General features: G+C 42.2%; 2 protein-coding genes across 3 annotated transcripts; one reads left to right on the forward strand and one right to left on the reverse strand.

Annotated features, from left to right (window-relative positions):
* The first annotated feature begins 4 nt into the window (after positions 1-4).
* On the forward strand, positions 5-11,628 carry cog2 (component of oligomeric golgi complex 2). 2 transcript variants are annotated; one of them, XM_029765135.1, is made up of 18 exons: positions 5-211; positions 553-714; positions 1,042-1,107; positions 1,244-1,324; positions 3,155-3,258; positions 4,273-4,381; positions 4,544-4,723; positions 5,098-5,222; positions 5,772-5,898; positions 6,124-6,263; positions 6,878-6,939; positions 7,081-7,232; positions 7,511-7,696; positions 8,799-8,871; positions 9,056-9,198; positions 9,384-9,523; positions 9,904-10,084; positions 11,069-11,628. In XM_029765135.1, the coding sequence occupies exons 1-18, from the start codon at positions 155-157 to the stop codon at positions 11,174-11,176; spliced, it is 2,196 nt and encodes a 731-aa protein (XP_029620995.1). In that variant the 5' UTR covers positions 5-154; the 3' UTR covers positions 11,177-11,628. The 2 variants fall into 2 exon arrangements, with proteins under 2 accessions (XP_029620995.1, XP_029620996.1); XM_029765136.1 differs by having other exon boundaries at positions 1,042-1,101.
* Positions 11,629-12,778: 1,150 nt separating this feature from the next.
* Positions 12,779-17,895, reverse strand: agt (angiotensinogen). The gene is made up of 5 exons (XM_029765137.1): positions 17,643-17,895; positions 14,551-15,359; positions 14,138-14,411; positions 13,278-13,434; positions 12,779-13,021 (listed from the first exon to the last, which is right to left on the reverse strand). The coding sequence occupies exons 2-5, from the start codon at positions 15,320-15,322 to the stop codon at positions 12,845-12,847; spliced, it is 1,380 nt and encodes a 459-aa protein (XP_029620997.1). The 5' UTR covers positions 15,323-15,359; positions 17,643-17,895; the 3' UTR covers positions 12,779-12,844.
* Between the last annotated feature and the right edge of the window lie 268 nt (positions 17,896-18,163).

Consider the following 18,163-nt stretch of genomic DNA (forward strand, 5'->3'; position numbering starts at 1 on the left):
TCTGTGGTGGTACACTGCCATGTTTGCGGAAGTATAATTTCAGTATTTTTCCCCTCTTCTCATTCTTCAGAAATTATTTAGCAACCTTTTTTTAACTTTATATTATAACTACATGTCCAGCCTTTATCGATTTCAAGGATAGTACGAAAGAAAAATGAATCTGCCAAAGGGGCCGGATTCTCTCTGTTTCGACAAGGACGTGTTTATGAAGGTAGTTAGCAAACAGTAGCTCAGATAATGTCACTTTTCCAAGCTAACGTTAGCTGGTATTGCCATAGGTTAGCTAGCAGTGATCAGCCAAACTGGCTTTATTCCATGTTATCACATCTTGAAAAGACACGAATTATATACGCCTAAATTTGTCTCCTCATATTTAGCTATCTACCTTCTTCATCAAACTGTTAATGCCCGATTAGAAATGGCAAGCAGCTAGCAAGTTAGTTTCTGCTGGACAGATTTTGCATAAGCATTGGCTAGCTAGCTAACTAGCTAACGTTAACTACATGATCAATCATGATACATGTTTTCTTCTTCATCTTCTGTTGCATTCAGGATGACTTCGACGTGGATCAGTTTGTTGCTGATTGCAGAAAGCATGTCCAGCTGGAGGAGATGCGCGAGGACCTTGAGATGTATTACAAACTGCTCAAAACAGCCATGGTGGAGCTGATCAACAAAGACTATGCAGACTTTGTCAACCTCTCCACCAATCTGGTAGGTTCCTATGGCTGTCACGTCCAAGATGCTGCAGTGTCCCCCACCCATACGTGGCATTAATGAACGTTACAACCATGCATTTGTAGCCAAATAATAAGATGGCAATCCTATTTTACAATGATGTCACTTGAAAGAAACTGGGAGCATCAGCAGAATCTGCTCAATATGGATGTAGCAATCTAAATGGGTGTGATGATGAGATGCCTGTTTGTTCTTCCAAACAGTTGCTCCAGCTAAGATCAGGACTTTTAAATGTCAAATAGGCCTAATAGCTACAGTAGTAGTTAGAGAATAATGGGCATACTTGATGTATCATCTATTTAGGTTGGAATGGACAAAGCCCTGAACCAGCTATCAGTGCCACTGGGTCAGTTGCAGGAGGAGGTACTGGTATGTGCTCTGTTTGACTCTTTTTTTTTTCTTCTTCATATTATGATATGTTGATTTCACCTTCGTTGCTGTTGACTTGGTCACACACTTTGTCCCATTTATGTATGTTGTATCTTTCTCCCTTTATTTTTTTCAGAGCTTGAGAACATCTGTAAGTGAGGTGATCCAAGCCATTGACAACCAGCTATCAAAACAAGATGACTTGCAAAACAAAAAGGTTTGTTAACCTGGATTTATACACTATATGACCAAAAGTATGTGTTTGACCTCTAGGTTTTATGGGTATTATGACTCATAACGTGGCATTCTCAAGGTTATACACTACAGGAAGCAAAGTATGTGGACACCTGCTCGTTGAACATCTCATTCCAAAATCATGGGCGTTAATATGTATTTGGTCCCCCCTTTGCTGCTATAACAGCCTCCACTCTTCTGGGAAGGCGTTCCACTAGATGTTGGAACATTGCTGCAGGCACTTGCTTCCATTCAGCCACAAGAGCATTAGTGAGTTCGGGCACTGATGTTGGGCGATTAGGCCTGGCTCGCAGTCGGCGTTCCAATTCATCCCAAAAGTGTTCAATGGGTTTGAGGTCAAGGCACTGTGCAGGCCAGTCATGTTCTTCCACACCGATCTCGACAAACCATTATTATATTTTTGTTGTTGTATTTTACCCCCTTTTTCTCCCCAATTTCGATCTTGTCTCATCGCTGCAACTCCCCAACGGGCTCGGGAGGTGAAGGTCGAGTCATGTGTCCTCCGAAACATGACCCGCCAAACCGCGCGTCTTAACACCCGCCCACTTAACCCGGAAGCCAGTGTCGGAGGAAATGTGTCAGAGGACACACCGTTCACCAGACAACCGAGGTCAGCCTGCAGGCACCGGGCCCACCACAAGGAGTCGCTAGTGCGCAATGAGCCAAGTAAAGCCCCCCTGGCCAAACCCTCCCCTAACCCAGATGACGCTGGGCCAATTGTGTACCGCCCTATGGAACTCCCGATCACGGCCAGTTGTGATACAGCCCGGGAGCGAACCCAAGTCTGTAGTGGCCCTTCTAGAACTGCGATGTAGTGCCTTAAACTGCTGTGCCACTCGGGAGGTCTCAACAAACTATTTCTGTATGGACTTCGCTTTGTGTTTCATGCTGAAACAGGAAAGGGCCTTCCCCAAACGGTTGCCACAAAGTTGGAAGCACAGAATCGTCAAGAATGTCATTGTATGCTGTAGAGTTAAGATTTCCCTTCACTGGAACTAAGGGGCCTAGCCCGAACCATGAAAAACAGCCCCAGACCATTATTCCTCCTCCACCAAACAGTCCGTCGGACTGCCAGATGGTGAAGCGTGATTCATCACTCTAGAGAGCGCATTTCCAATGGTGGTGAGCTTTACACCAGTCCAGCCGACGCTTGGCATTGCGCATAGTAATCTTAGGCTTGTGTGCGGCTGCTCGGCCATGGAAACCCATTTCATGAAGCTCCCGACGAACAGTTATTGTGCTGGCGTCGCTTCCAGAGGCAGTTAGGAACTCGTTAGTGAGTGCTGCAACCGAGGACAGACGATTTTTATGCTTCAGCACTTGGTGGTCCCGGTCTGTGAGCTTGTGTGGCCTACCACTTCGCTGCTGAGCCGTTGTTGCTCCTACATGTTTCAACTTCACAATAACAGCACTTACAGTTGACCGGGACAGCTCTAGTAGGGCAGAAATTTGACGAACTGACTTGTTGGAAAAGTGGCATCCTATGACAGTGGCACTTTGAAAGTCACTGAGCTTTTCAGTAAAGCCATTTTACTGCCAATGTTTGGCTATGGCGATTGCATGGCTATTTGCTCGATTTTATACACCTGTCAGTAACGGGTGTGGTTGAAATAGCTGTATCCACTCATTTGAATGGGTGTCCCCATACTTTTTTTAATATAGTGTATGTCTACCATTTCAGACATTTGTGTTTCTGTAAAATACAGTACATTTGTATGTGTGTAGCTGGATGGTAGAGATGAGTCTGTTTAAACTGTCATGTTTCTCATGTTTTTTTGTTCCCCTATACAAGATGTGTGTCACAAGACTCATCCAAGTTGTTCGATCAGTAGAGAAGATTGAAAAAATCCTACATTCTCAGAACTCAAAAGACTCAACATCTCTAGAGATAAGCAGGTATGTAAAATAATGATTGCATCAGCTTTTTGCTGATATGACATATTATAGTTTCTCTACCATACGGATGCATCTAAGTTAATGATGAGGCAAGGTCACAGAAAGAAGCCATTACCCCATTTTTTTTTAAGTGATTCTCCAGAGACGCATGGCTCTTGACCTTGGCTTCTCCCGAGTCCGTACGGGAGTTGACGCGATGGGACAAGACTGTAACTACCAATTGGATATTATGAAATTGGGGAGAAAAAGGCGTAAAAAGTACAAAAAAAAGTGATGCTCCGGAACTTTTGTATAATTTAAACCAGTAGTTTTGAAAGTGGTGCTCACTTGCCAAAACGGGTCCCCGTTTTTTTTTTGTGTGCTACTTCATTCAATTGTTCATAGATTATTTGGACGAATCAGGATTGGGCGAAGGCGGTGCGTAAACTGGTGCAGTGATTTTCAAGCCTGTGTACGGATGATAAACGTTTCCATTAGATTCCACAGCCACAAAGTCAAAATTGGCTATATCGAAAAAATTCATGAAAACCAAAATGTGCTTTTTGGCCATGATAAACACGGGCTAAATTAGTGTAAGGGAGGAGTTTGGCCGAAAGTTTTTCCATTAGTGAGGGAGGAGACTCACAATTATTAACTGCATTTCCTCCAGAAGTAAAAAAAAAAAAAAAAAAAAAACTTGCCAGATCATTTTACTTTTGTGTAACCGAGATTCAATTGTGTACTATGTTATCTGTTTCGTGTGATATGTTTACATCCTTCTTTTTTGGGCAGTTCTTATGATATGTTACGAATCCAATTCGTACAATATGTTACGAATTTGTTGTGCTTAAAATCCCAGACTGAAACTTTAATTTTGACCTTGTTTTTAATATTTTCTGAGAATATGGCATCCAGCCAGCATTTCAGGGCCTACCCCTATCCCTGTTTCTATGTCAGCTATATTCTTCGTGTTTTGTACTCTATATATTGGTGTATGTTTCAGTTTCTAAGTTTGCTGTTTCTTTTGCTTTGTAGTCCTCTCTTAGCTGGCCAGATTCTGGAGCGGATTGCCACAGAGTTCAACCAGCTGCAGTTCCATGCTGTCCAAAGCAAGGGCATGCCCCTGCTGGACAAAGTCAGGCCTGTAAGTCAAGTCGTATTATTCAACACTGACAGCACCATGGCATTTCTGGGGTTGATTTTCAGTACACAAACTAGATTAAGGTTAATGGTTGAAAATGGGCATGCCTGCCCATTGTAAAGATTCCTTTACTGACACTGTGTCTGTGTACGATTTGTGTTGTAGCGTATTTCCGGCATCACGTCCATGCTACAGCAGTCTTTGGAGGGACTCCTTATCCAGGGCCTCCAGACCTCCAATGTGGATATTGTGCGTCACTGCCTACGCACTTACGCCACCATCGACAAGACCAGGGACGCAGAGGCTCTGGTGGGACAAGTCCTGGTCAAGCCCTACATGGACGAGGTGAGGTTGTGTGGGAGCGGAACCGTCAGGATTAGGTCCTGTATGGCTCAGTTTGTAGAGCATGTAAGTCGCTTTGATTAAAAGCGTCTGCTAAATAGCATATAAAGAAGAGCGTTTAGGGCTGGTGTCCCATATCCAGATTAAGCCTACTCCTGGACTAACAATCATGATTTTTAATTGCTTGTAAATGCAGGCGTAAACTTAATCTGGTTTCTGGGATACTCTCTTAGTGTCCAGCTCACCAATATATTTACGAAATGATGCAGAAATGGACAATTCAAGAACTTAATGTACTGTGTTCTTCTTCAGAGATGAAGTCTATGCTTCCTCCTCTACATAAACAGTACTTCACATGACTATTTTGTTGTCAACAGGTCATCGTTGAACAGTTGGTCAAGTCCACCCCCAATGGCCTTCAAATAATGTACACCAAGCTCTTAGAGTTTGTGCCGCATCACTGTAGACTGCTGCGCGAGGTGACTGGAATGGCCATTTCAAGGTACCCGCCATAGCTGACCTGGAAGTCAATGTTCCGAAGGCATTTCTCCCGACAGATATAAGAAAGTATATGGTAGAATGGCCATAAGGCGCTACAGAGGGTAGTGCGTACAGCCCAATACATCACTGGGGCCAAACTTCCCGCCATCCAGGACCTCTATACCAGGCGGTGTCAGAGGAAGGCCCAAAAAATTCTCCAAGACTCCAGTCACCCAAGTCATAAACTGTTTTCTCTGCTACTGCACCGGCAAGCGGTACCGGAGCGCCAAGTCTAGGTCCAAAAGGCTCCTTAACAGCTTCTACCTCCAAGCCATAAGACTGCTGAACAATTAATCAAACGGCCACCCGGACTATTTGCATTTACTTTAGTTTATTTAGTAAATATTTTCTTAACTCTATTTTATTAAGACGGTATTGTTGGTTAATAAGGGCTTGTAAGTAAGCATTTCACAGCTCATGTGACAAATACAATTTGATTTGAGTTACATTCATAACCTATGAATTTCTTATTTGTTCTTTCTCATGTCTTTGCTTTCTGCTGTCTGTCCAGTGAAAAGGCAGACATAGTGCCTGGATACGACTTCTTGGTGAACTCCGTTTGGCCTGAAATCATCAAAGGTATCGACGAGAGAATCCCCTCTCTCTTCAACGCGGGCAACCCTGACACCTTTTATGAGGTACGCACTGTAACGACCCAATCTCGTTCTTCTGGCATCAAAGTAGTCCTATGGCATCATAACTGTCATATAAAACCATTAGAAGCCAGTCTCTTTGACAGTGTTCAACAGAGCTTGGAAATACAATGGAAATAGTAATGGAAACACTGACCCTAACAAGTCCTACTCTCTACTAGTAGGAGAGGGAGACCAGATTCTCATTCGGTTCATGTCTGTATTTTGCAGAGGTACACAATCAGCATGGACTTTGTGAGGAAGTTTGATAGGCAGTGTGGCTCCCAAGCCAGTGTGAGGAGACTGAGAGCTCACGCCTCCTATCAGAGCTTCCACAACAAGTGGAACCTACCTGTCTACTTCCAGCTCCGGTGAGTAGCTGCGTGCTCCATGACCTTTGACTTCTGTGCATCCTGTACTGACCTTCTGTGCTTGATTTTGCACCCTTTAATTGTCACCTACCTTGCTGATGTCCAGTCATCCATTTTACTTCCTGGATATTGTGCTGATATCATGTTACACATAGAGATAAGATGATGACAGTTACGGGTTATAAGTAACTGTGTCCAACACAAGGCCCGTGATGAATACTCCCTCTAAGGAAATATTGATCCTCTATAGAGTCAACGTGAAGGTTGTTGGACTCTCTGTGCCTTGCACTGTTTGTCAACCAGCCTTTGCACATTTCACAATGGAAAGTCTATCATGCTGCACATGCTTAAAATTGTGTTCTTTCAATTCCATCACAGCTGCATGTTGTGTAACGGCTGTTGCTATCTGTTTTACAGTCAAGATTGTTTTGAGAATGCACTATGCTATTTATCTTATTGTAAAGAATAATCATCATCCTTTTTTGCGATGCCATTTCTACAAAAATGGAGATTGGAATAATCATTTTAGAACTGTTTTGCTCAAAAAACAGCAAGCTAGCTTATACGTGTTTAACAGCGATGCATTGACTTGTTGTTCCCGATCTCTGTCACAGGTACAAGGAAATTGCTGCATGTTTAGAGAATGCTATTGCTGATGGGTTAGAGGCAGCACCAGGTTAGTAGCTATACTCAACTTTAATGTATGAATGGATAAGTTATATTTCATTAATCATTACCACAAAAGGCAATTTTACCTGCTGGCTTGTATTAACTGCTCCCTACACACTCTCCCCCCCTTACACACTCTATTCCTCAGCGGGCAGCTGCTACCACCTGCTGGTGTCCCAGGTGCTGTGGAACAGCTTGGTCAGGTGCTGGGCGGAAAAGGTCTACCTGCCCCCGCTGTCTCACCGCTTCTGGAAGCTCACCCTGCAGCTCATCTCACGCTACTCCAAGTTCCTCACTGAGGTACAGCCTCCAACATGGCAACCCAACTTTCCTCAAACAGGGCAACCCAACCTTCCTCCAACATGGAAACCCAGCCTTTCCACTATAATATTAATGCTAGTGTACATACTGTCTATGGATTCAGTGATACCTCTATTAATCTAGTGTTCAACGTAGCCTCAGCATATGTCAGTATTCCAGTGTTTTAAAGCAGCAGGAATGAAAATGTGAATACTATGAAAGGAAATGCTGGTCCTATTAAGTTGTCATGATTGGTGTTTCTGGACCGTGTCTCCTAGATGCTGACTAAATCTCCCTCTACGGAGGTCAGTAAAGACCCTGTGAGGCCCCTCCCCAGCTCTGCCTCCTCCACGTCCAGTCGCACGTCTCAGGATGATGGGGGCAGTGAGAGTGGCAGCCCAGCAACCCTATCTACCAAACAGCTGGTTTTTATAGCCTCCGATGTGGACAAACTACAGGACCAGGTAGTGATATGGACCAATCATGACCAAGATCCTGCAAAATAAGCCAATGAAGTTTTGTACTGTATTTTATTTCACCATTATTTAACCAGGTAGGCTAGTTGAGAACAAGTTCTCATTTGCAACTGCGACCTGGCCAAGATAAAGCAAAGCAGTTCGACACATACAACAACACAGAGTTACACATGGAATAAACAAACATACAGTCAATAAGACAGTAGAAAAAGTCTATATACAGTGTATGCAAATGAGGTAGGATACGGGAGGTAAGGCAATAAATAGGCCATGGTTGCGAAGTAATTACAATATAGCAATTAAACACTGGAATGGTAGATGTGCAGAAGATGAATGTGCAAGTAGAGATACTGGGATGCAAAGGAGCAAGATAAATAAATAAATACAGTATGGGGATGAGGTAGTTGGACGGGCTATTTACAGATGGGTTATGTACAGGTGCAGTGACCTGTGAGCTGCTCTGACAGCTGGTGCTTAAAGCTAGTGAGGGAGATATGAGTCTCCAGCTTCAGTGATTTTTGCAGTTCGTTCCAGTCATTGGCAGCAGAGAACTGGAAGGAATGGCGGCCAAAGGAAGAATTGGCTTTGGGGGTGACCAGTGAGATATACCTGCTGGAGCGCGTGCTACGAGTGGGTGCTGCTATGGTGACCAGTGAGCTGAGATAAGGCGGGGCTTTACCTAGCAGAGACTTGTAGATGACCTGGAGCCAGTGGATTTGGCGACGAGTATGAAGCAAGGGCCAGCCAACGAGAGCGTACAGGTCTCAGTGTAGGGTAGTATATGGGGCTTTGGTGACAAAACGGATGGCACTGTGATAGACTGCATCCAATTTGTTGAGTAGATTGTTGGAGGCTATTTTATAGATGACATCGCCAAAGTCGAGGATCGGTAGGATAGTCAGTTTTACGAGGGTCAGTTTTACCTTCCAAGAAGACAAAAATAATTCACACATTTCTTAATAGATGTGGTTTTTAATTTTAAGAATTACTTTTAGGAGTAGGCAACATTACATAGATATGCAATTGCATTAACCTTGTTATTTTTCCATCATTAGTTTTCTTTACCATTAAACATTTGCCTTTCTCACAGATTCCGGAACTTTCTAAAATGATTATGCAGAAACTGGAGGTCATTGGGTACAAAAACGTTGTAATTGTTGGAGGTATGTCGTCGTCATCATGTTTGAAAGATTAAATGCACAAACTGATATCTTGTTCCAGACAGTGTTCAATCATGATACTTATTCCATCAGCTGTTACTGTTCTCTTACTGCAAGTCAGTTGATATAGTGCCTTTTGATTGCCTTTTTGACAAGTGTCCTTCCATGCCCTGTGTTCTCTCCCCAGAGGCCCTAGAAGACTCCAAAGCCTCCCTGTCTGGCTGCATTCCCACCCTGAACAGCAAGATGACTCAGCATTTAACTGAGAGGTGCTTTCGCTTCCTGAAGAGTGCCTCTGAGGTCCCCCGACTATACCGCAGGACCAACAAAGTGAGAAGGCCTGCCCCTCAGGCGTCATCCTCCCAAGACAATGGAGCAGTGCTTTCATTAGGCTTCAACGTTACTGAGATGATTAGAGAACATCTTCTGTATAGTACCAAAATATTGAAAAGTGCACCACAGTCACAGCAGTCACAAGCTTGAAAATATGTGCCTGTTCTTCATCTCCTGTATAGGAAGTTCCCTTCAGAGCTTCTGCCTACATGGACAATGCCCTGCGGCCACTGCACCAGCTCCTGAGCGACTCCAAAGACATGGTGAAGCCCTCCATTGCCCAGGACTGGCTACGGATCACACTCAATGACTGTACTCACAGGTAGGGGGACTCTGCTGTCTGTTAGACTTCCTGTGTAGGAAAGTACAGTATACTGTAAGAGATGGCTGGAGACCACTTCATGAATGGGAAAATGAGATCTTGTGAAGATAATTCTAGTCCACATATACAGCTTTCAATTTGAATGCTTGCCATAGTCTTTAGTCCTGGCATCGTGTTATAAAAATATTTAATACAATTAGGTTGACTCTCTAGGGCCAATGCAGTGAGTCACAATGTTTTGTCCTAAGAATGGCACCACACAAGGACACAAACTATCAATTGAATTGAATTCAAGGGCAGTCAACCTCACAAACTTAAGTAGCTTTTTGGTCTGCTCCACCAAGCACAAAATACTAATTTTCCATCTTGACATTGGGCAGATATTTTGAAACCATATCAGAAGTTTTGAGTTCCGTAAAAAAAATGGAGGAAAGTTTAAAGAGACTGAAGCAAGCGAGGAAAACAGCAACCACCAACACGATAGGTACCACTGGAGGCCCCACAGATGACAGCAAGATCCGCCTGCAGCTGGCCTTGGATGTGGAGTACCTGGGAGAGCAGGTAGGGTTCCCCCTGTTAGAGAACCCAAACTTATCTTGTAGTTGTCCTTTGACTATGTTATAGAAAGATGACAGTATATTGGTTTGAGTTAATGGGAAGGAAGGAAGGCAGGTCAGGAAAATCCCCAGAATGATTGTTGTGATGGTAAGCCTCTAATACCGCAAAGACTCCAGCCACCCTAGTCATAGACTGTTCTCTCTGCTACCGCACGACAAGCACTACCGGAGCGCCAAGTCTAGGTCAAAGAGGCTTCTAAGCAGCTTCTAAGCAGCTTCTAACCCCAAGCCATAAGACTCCTGAACATCTAATCAAATGGCTACCCAGACTATTTGAGTTGCCCCCCCCCTCTTTTACGCTGCTGCTACTCTGTTATCTATGCATAGTCACTTTAATAACTCTACGTACATGCACATATTCAATCAAATTGTATTTGTCACATGCGCCGAATACAACCTTCTTTTTTTTTTTTTTAGAATAAGAAATAAAGTAACAAATAATTAAAGAGTGACAGTAAAATAACAATAGCGAGGCTATGTACAGGGGGTACCGGTACAGAGTCAATGTGCGGGGGCACCGGTTAGTCAAGGTAATTGAGGTAATATGTACATGTAGGTAGAGTTATTAAAGTGACTATGCATAGATAATAACAGAGTAGCAGCAGTGTAAAAGAGGAGGGGTATGCAAATAGTCTGGGTAGCCATTTGTTTAGATGTTCAGGAGTCTAATGGCTTGGGGGTAATATTACCTCGGCTAAGCACATTGACTCTGTACCGGTACCCCCCTGTATATAGCCTCGCTATTGTTATTTTACTGCTGCTCTTTAATTATTTGTAACTTTTATTTCTTACTTTTCTTTGGGTATTTTTCTTAAAACTGCATTGTTGGTTAAGGGCTTGAAAGTAAGCATTTCACTGTAAGGTCTACCTGTTGTATTTGGCGTATGTGACGAATAAAATTTGATTTGATGTTTGTTTCCCATGACAGATTCAGAAGATGGGTCTGCAACCTGCCGACATCACCATGTTCTCAACACTAAATGACTTGGTCCAAGGAGCACAGGACGTGACTCCATCAGAGCAGGCAGGACCATAATCCTGCACCGATGTGAATGTATCTGTATGCTCGTAGTTAGAAGGAAGAAAGCACAATGAGGGACTGGGTCTTATTTATTTTGAACGCTAATCATATGAAAGAAATCAAGAGAACTTCAACATTTTAATTTTCAATAGTAATTCAATATTTCCTACTGGCCCCCTGACTGTTCATAACAGCAAATGTGTAATGTAATGGGGTCAAAGGGGGTTAACCCTAACCCTCTATGCCTGCCTGAGAATTCACTGTACGTTCAGTAATGCAAGTTATGTCATCATACAAAAGAAATACTGGCAAAAAGTAGACCAGGGCAGCTTCTTGATCTACCTTTTTAGTGAAGGATAAAGATATTCATTGTGAACAGAGTTGGTGAAGGATGAGATTGTACATTTTTTAAATAAGGTGAATCAAAGTTGTAATAACCTTGGTAATAAAAGCTTTCGATCTTTGTATGTTGTGTAAATGTGATTCCAGTTCAGCTGTTATGAGGGGTGACCTAATAAGGCATATCATAAAGCTCAGTGACATTCAGTTCATTTGCGAGACAGGGATCAGCCTTCATTATTTACAGTCTGGTTTTGCGAAAAGGTTTGTCATTATTAGTCCCATGTTATCTAAACCTTTAAGTCTCAGGAGAAATATAGTCACTAGCTGTTCCCTTTTTTTAAAGGATTTTTCAAGACGAATGGACAGTTCAACAATATTGAGAAACAATGTTTTATTCATGCAATCACAAATCGCAACTCTTAGCATAATAGAAATATACAAATTCAGACCTTTCAATAATCCTATCAACCATGTCTACCTTTATCATAGCAAACAGTAAGTACATTGCTGTAATTCTACAATGTATATTAGACACAAAGATCTGCATAATGTTAGATATTGGTGTCAGAGGAAGGCCCTAAATATTGTCAAAGACTCCAGCCATCCTAGTCATAGACTGTTCTCTCTGCTACTGCACGGCAAGCGGTACCGGAGCGCCAAGTCTAGGTCCAAGAGGCTTCTAAACAGCTTCTACCACCAAGCCATAAGACTCCTGAACAGCAAGTCAAATCTGGCTACCCAGACTATTTGCACCCCCCCCCCCCCCCCCCCCCACACACACATACACACACACACACTGCTGCTACTCTCTGTTATTATCTATGCATAGTCACCTTAATAACTCTACCTACATGTACATAATTACCTCAGTTACCTCGACACCGATGCCCCCCGCAAATTGACTCTACCGGTACCCCCTGTATATAGCCCCCTATTGTTATCTACTGCTGCTCTTTAATTATTTGTTATTCTTATCTCTTACTTTTTTAGGGATTTTCTTAAAACTGCATTGTTGGTTAAGGGCTTGTAAGTAAGCATTTCACTGTAAGGTCTACACCTGTGGTATTTGACGCATGTGACAAATACAATTTGATTTGATTTGAATGTGCTCTATGTGAATACATTGCATCTTAATACAGCGTAATATTGTGTTTTTTCACAAACATGATACATGATGTATACATAAGTTCTTAACTCCTGGAATAAATGATCATTCTAGTAAGGGAACATGCAATATTGCATTGCTATGTCAGTATAAACCCGCAAGTCTGCTGATCCAGGAGGCTTTCATGTGCATTTTTCTTCAGTTGGTCACAGATTTGTTATGTTGATGTAGAAGCCCTAAAGAGTTGGGTTTCTTATTTTTCCCAGCATGAGAATGGCATTGGAGTTTCCCTCTACAATAGCGAAGAAGAAGGGCCTGTTGACAGTGAATTTGAGGGGAACCCTTTCATCTTGGGTCTTGTCTTGAGTCTCAGCACCACTTTCAGACATCTCAAACATTACTTTGTTGAACACCTGGAAGAGATGCACAACTACAATGAGCTCCAAGTCACCATTAGATTCAAACAAATTATTGCAAAAGACTATAGGAGTACTAGAGTACCAACAGTTTTCTCCCCCATTCTCTCTCTTTTGTCTATTTGCATTCACCACACATAGTAGGCTGCGATTTGTAAAGGTACTGTTTAGTATCTATTTGCTCCCTATCACAGGTTTATGTAAACATATTTTTGTTGTTCCTATACCACTAAAGGGAAAATCTAGATCTTACCTTATCAACACTGAACGGCTTCTTACTGCTGAGTCTCTCAAACTCAGCATCTGAACCCAGCAGACTTTTCTCAATCTCAGCTGCCATGTCAAAGAGCAATGACCTTAGGTCAGTCAAGGCTGTCATGGAGAACTTGGGCAGAGACAGTTCCAGGAGCCTACAGGGGAAACAACAGACCAGTTTGCACAGTGCTTATTTCTGTCCCTATTCCTGATAGCTGCTACAGTACATGTTCCATTAAAGCTGGAATCCTTAGTTGCTACTTCCATTTTTGGACTTATAAATTAATGATATATACCCATTGATTCTTGAAGAATATAACTTATAAATGCCTCATGAGCTTAGTTCAACTGTCATACCCCATCATAATCCAAAATATAAGCTTATTTTACTCCATTGGTTGCAAACAATGTAATTATAAACAAACATTGTATGGCCTCAAAACTTGGTTAAAATTATAATGTTGATATAATGGATGGTCAGTCCTTGCATCCATAGCTCTGTCTGTGAATTTGAGAGTGATTACTTTTCTCCAGGCCCATACTTCTGCTTTTTACCAAAACACAGGCGGGGTGACGGCTATGTTATTGTTTCAATTAAGGATTCTACTTTTAAGATAGCTTACTATTGATTGATTGATTTGTCTTTCCACAAATCTTTGTGGCGCAAAGTGTGAAGTGGTGTCAGTTGTCAAGAAATATATATTCTCCTCGGGACAGAAATATATTGAGCTCCAATGTTTCAGTAATAGTTATCAATGTTTAATGCAGCACATAATACAGCACTTGTAGGTGTCATCATAGATAACATAAATCTGTCAGAAACATTGCAAGATGTAGCTCAGATATTTTCTGACTTACCCCTCCTTCAGATGCCTGTGCCAGCCAGAGATGATGTCTGACTGTAGTCGAGACTCCATGTCATGCAGGCTGCTCCCCTCGTGAGGCATTACCAGCAGCATGTAGGCCCGTTTGCTCAGAGAAAGTTTCACCACGGTGCACTTCCTGTCCTTATCATTCAGGTACTTGTAGGTACCTGTGTGGGTCATGAGAGGGACCATGACAGTTGTTGTCGCGTCAACCTTGAACTCCTGCATGGTAGTTTTCTCTGTCTGGAACGCCTTCCTCCAGTTGCCTGAAAAAGGGAAAAATAGCTTGTTTTTTGCTTATGATGTGTATTTTGTAGAATTGTTTTTGTCTGCTGCTGCAATATTTTGACACTGCTATTGTACTGTATGTGTTTTTTGGCTTGTGTGAAAACTATGAGTGCTTACCTTTGAAATGGACAGAGCTGACAAACAGTAGATCTGTGGTTGAGCTAAGGTCCTTGAACAAGCTCGTGATTTTCCTGTCTGATGTCTTCTGGATGAAGTTGTTGACCTGGGTCTCAGCTTCCTGGGGTTGGGAGAAATCCACTGCTCTGATGTACGAGGTATCAGAGAAATCTTGGGTGCCTTGGACAAAGTCCTTCGAGAGGTCAGCGCCCTTGCGAGCAAAGGCCCACACACGAGTGTTGATCTCATCCTTGGGCCCATCCACCAGGGAATTGATGTCCTGCAGAGTGCGAAGAACATTGTGGCCGTCCACTAAGGAGACACAGTCGTCTCTGTCCGTGTCCCTGTTCAGGCCCAGCAGCTGCTGGTAAGGGATGGCTGTTTTCTTGGAGGCCCCCAGGTACAAGGTGACCAGAGAGCCAAAGGTGTTCATGGGCGAGAGCAAGGTGTTGGAGTCCTTTTGCTTGCTGCTCAGAGCCTTGTACATCCGGAGGCCCAGAGAGTTGAGCAGCTCTGCCAGTACGGCAGTGCGTTGAGTGACGTTCTGTTTCAGTCTGTCAGTGCCTGGGAGGTCTCGAGTGTCAGGCACCACACTGTCATTGTTAATGGGAGTCAAAGGGACAGTCTCCAGAGGTTTGGTCACTTCAGTTTTGATGGTCTCACAGCTGACGTTCTCAGAGGCAAAGAGGTTAAATGGGTGGACATATACACGGTTCGCCAGGCCTACCGAGAGGCAGGAGAGCAGAAGGAGAGGGCAAAATATATGACGCATGTTTGTCTTTTTGGTCAGAAATTTCCTTTGAATTTTTCTGTGAAGAGATAGAAAAGGGTCATATGGTTAATTCTGTCAGTGCCTGTTATTATTTCAAGCCATGGCTTTGTTATCAATGTTTACCATCTCAAATCATGATTGACTGCCTGGAACATTGAGCTGAGGTCACTTGTCTAGAACACACCCCCGCAGATCAGGACACCAGATAGCATATGAACACGTCATAAGCCATTAAAAACAGGTTTAGAAGGACAGGAAATTAGCTCTAAACAGAAACATTTTCTCTTAGCCTCATGGCAAAATGCGGGCTTGCTTGGACCTTGCGGGGGTCCAAGCGTAGGGCAGCGAAACTGCACTACGCCACTGGCTGAGGTCTGTCTGTCAGTGATTGATTTATTTTGACTTTATCTGTCCTTTTCTTTTTGGATAGTGAATGGGATGCTGGCTCGCCTTCAGCTGCAGAGGTCAGTGGGTTAGAGGTTAGGCCATAGCAAGTACATAGGGAACTGACCACAAAGAAAAACAGCTTAGCCACTATCCAAACATACGTCCAACCCTAAATTCTGATTGTATAGATCTGCTAAGGGGAGCTAAGTAATATCTTGGCTTAGACAACTTTTACATCCCAGTAAGCAAAATGACATTGAAAATATATTTATTGTAAGTTCTGAATGAAAGGTGGAAATACATAACAGTATTTTCCCTGCGTTGAAAATATGTATTTTCCAGACATTGAAAGGACATTTTCTGGACGTTGAAAATATGTATTTTCCGACCGTTGAATTCAGGTTCATTTTCGGTTCTGATTTAAAGTTGAAAATAAGTATTTTCCAGATGTTGAAATCAGGTTCATTTTTGGTTCTAAATGAAAGTGGAAATAAAATCCTTTACAGACTCGATTCTATGGCCAAATTTTAACTACAAATACATTCTCAATAAGTAAGCAATATATCATAATAATATTTGTTCTATCCATGTAACATTCAACTGAAGATTTGCTCCCATCTATCACATGAATTTACGTTACATTTTCTAAAGCTTTTAAAACTGGTGGCAATGATGTTCAACATAGTCCAACCTATAGAGTAAACCAACAGACCACTTCAACTACAATAACATTCTCAGTAATGGTTACAGAAATATTTTTTACATTTTTATAACTGTGATATGTTGTTGTTTATCTACCTGTTGTTTATCTAGAGCACAGTAGAGCACAGTAGAGTACAGTACAGTTAAATTCAGTAGAGTACAGTACAGTTTAGTAGAGTAGAGTACATTAGAGTAAAATAGGGTACAATATAGTACATTATACTGTTCTATACTCTACTGTGCTGAACTATACTTTACTGTACTGTACTCTACTGTGCTCTACTGTATTGTACTGCACTCTACTGTACTGTAGTATGCTATACTTTTATTTACTGTACTGTACTCTGCTGTGCTGTGCAGTACTGTAATGTACTCTGCTGTGCTCTACTGTACTGTGCTGTCCAAACTTGTGAAACATAGACGTATATGTTTGGCCCAAATATAGGCCGTTCCGGACCGGCCTTGATTTCAACATCCACCAACGTCTGGTCCGGACCGGCTTATATTTGGGCCAAACATAGATGTCTATAATCGGTCAAATTTGATCCGGTCTGGACGTGAACAAATCAGAACCAAACATAGACGTCTAAGTTTGGGCCAAATTAAGGCTGGTACAGACTGGACCAAACAAAAGACGTCGGCGTCAGTCTATGCTAAGTGGGATAGGCCTACTTATCCATAAATACCACTTTTTTCAAATGATCACTCCACTCCATATTGTTACTTAAACATAACCAATGAAATGTACTTTATTATTTGTGTTGGATGACTACCAAATGATGAGAGTTCTGGAAGTACAGAACAAATACAAGAGCCTCCTCTTTCTGGGAATACATGGCCTGGATTAATGATTAGGTTTACAGTAAGCAAAGATATTGGGTAATAAAAAAAAAAAATTAAACGCTGAAATTCTCTTTTTTGTACACTATGTTTGAATGCTTCCCTTCTCCTTCCCTTTTCTTAAACAAGGTATACAATACGTTTCCAACAAATACAGTATTGTATGATAAAACCCAGAAGTGTTGCGAGAGTAAATCTCCTTGTTTTAATTTAAAACTTGAAGACATTCACTATCTTGATAAACAGAGGTCAATATTTTTTACATAGATTAAGACAAATCATATTCCCTCTCTCATGTCTCCTCAATCACAACTTTTTGACACACTATAAACTCAAATACTGTACTTCTGTACAAGTACATTGAAAGTGAATTGAGAAAGCTTTGCCTTACCTTGTGATGGCTTGCTATTGCTGTAGCCTAACTGAGGTCAGCAGTGGACTTGCTGTCTGTCTTAAAAAACGAATAGCTCTGAACCCCTGAGTTAGTCATTAACCAGACCATTGCGTCACTGAGTATTCTTTGATGTTCCAGAGTGGCTTTTGTACTTGCTGATAAATAAATTCAGAGCAGAAGACCACCCTGTTGTCCTTGTGCCCAATGTATTTACTCTGAACATGATGCAAGCAGTGGTTTGCGGGATTAACTGACTTTCACAAGAGGAAACCAGGAAATTGTGTCAGACAGGTTTTCCATCTTTGGGTTGGAGTCACAAAGTGTGTAAGAAAAATACAATGTGTTTGTGGAGGGTGAGTGTTATTGATAAATTCCACAAGTTCTTGGTGCATTGCAGCAAACCTTTATAGGAAAAGGTCAACATGATAGTTTGGCTGCACCCTCTGAACATCTGTTGTTCTTACATCACAAAATATGATAACACTTTGTTGTCAGCGCCCTAAATAAGGTTTATATCA

Source organism: Salmo trutta, chromosome 10, assembly GCF_901001165.1.
Source record: "Salmo trutta chromosome 10, fSalTru1.1, whole genome shotgun sequence".
Taxonomy (NCBI): domain Eukaryota; kingdom Metazoa; phylum Chordata; class Actinopteri; order Salmoniformes; family Salmonidae; genus Salmo; species Salmo trutta.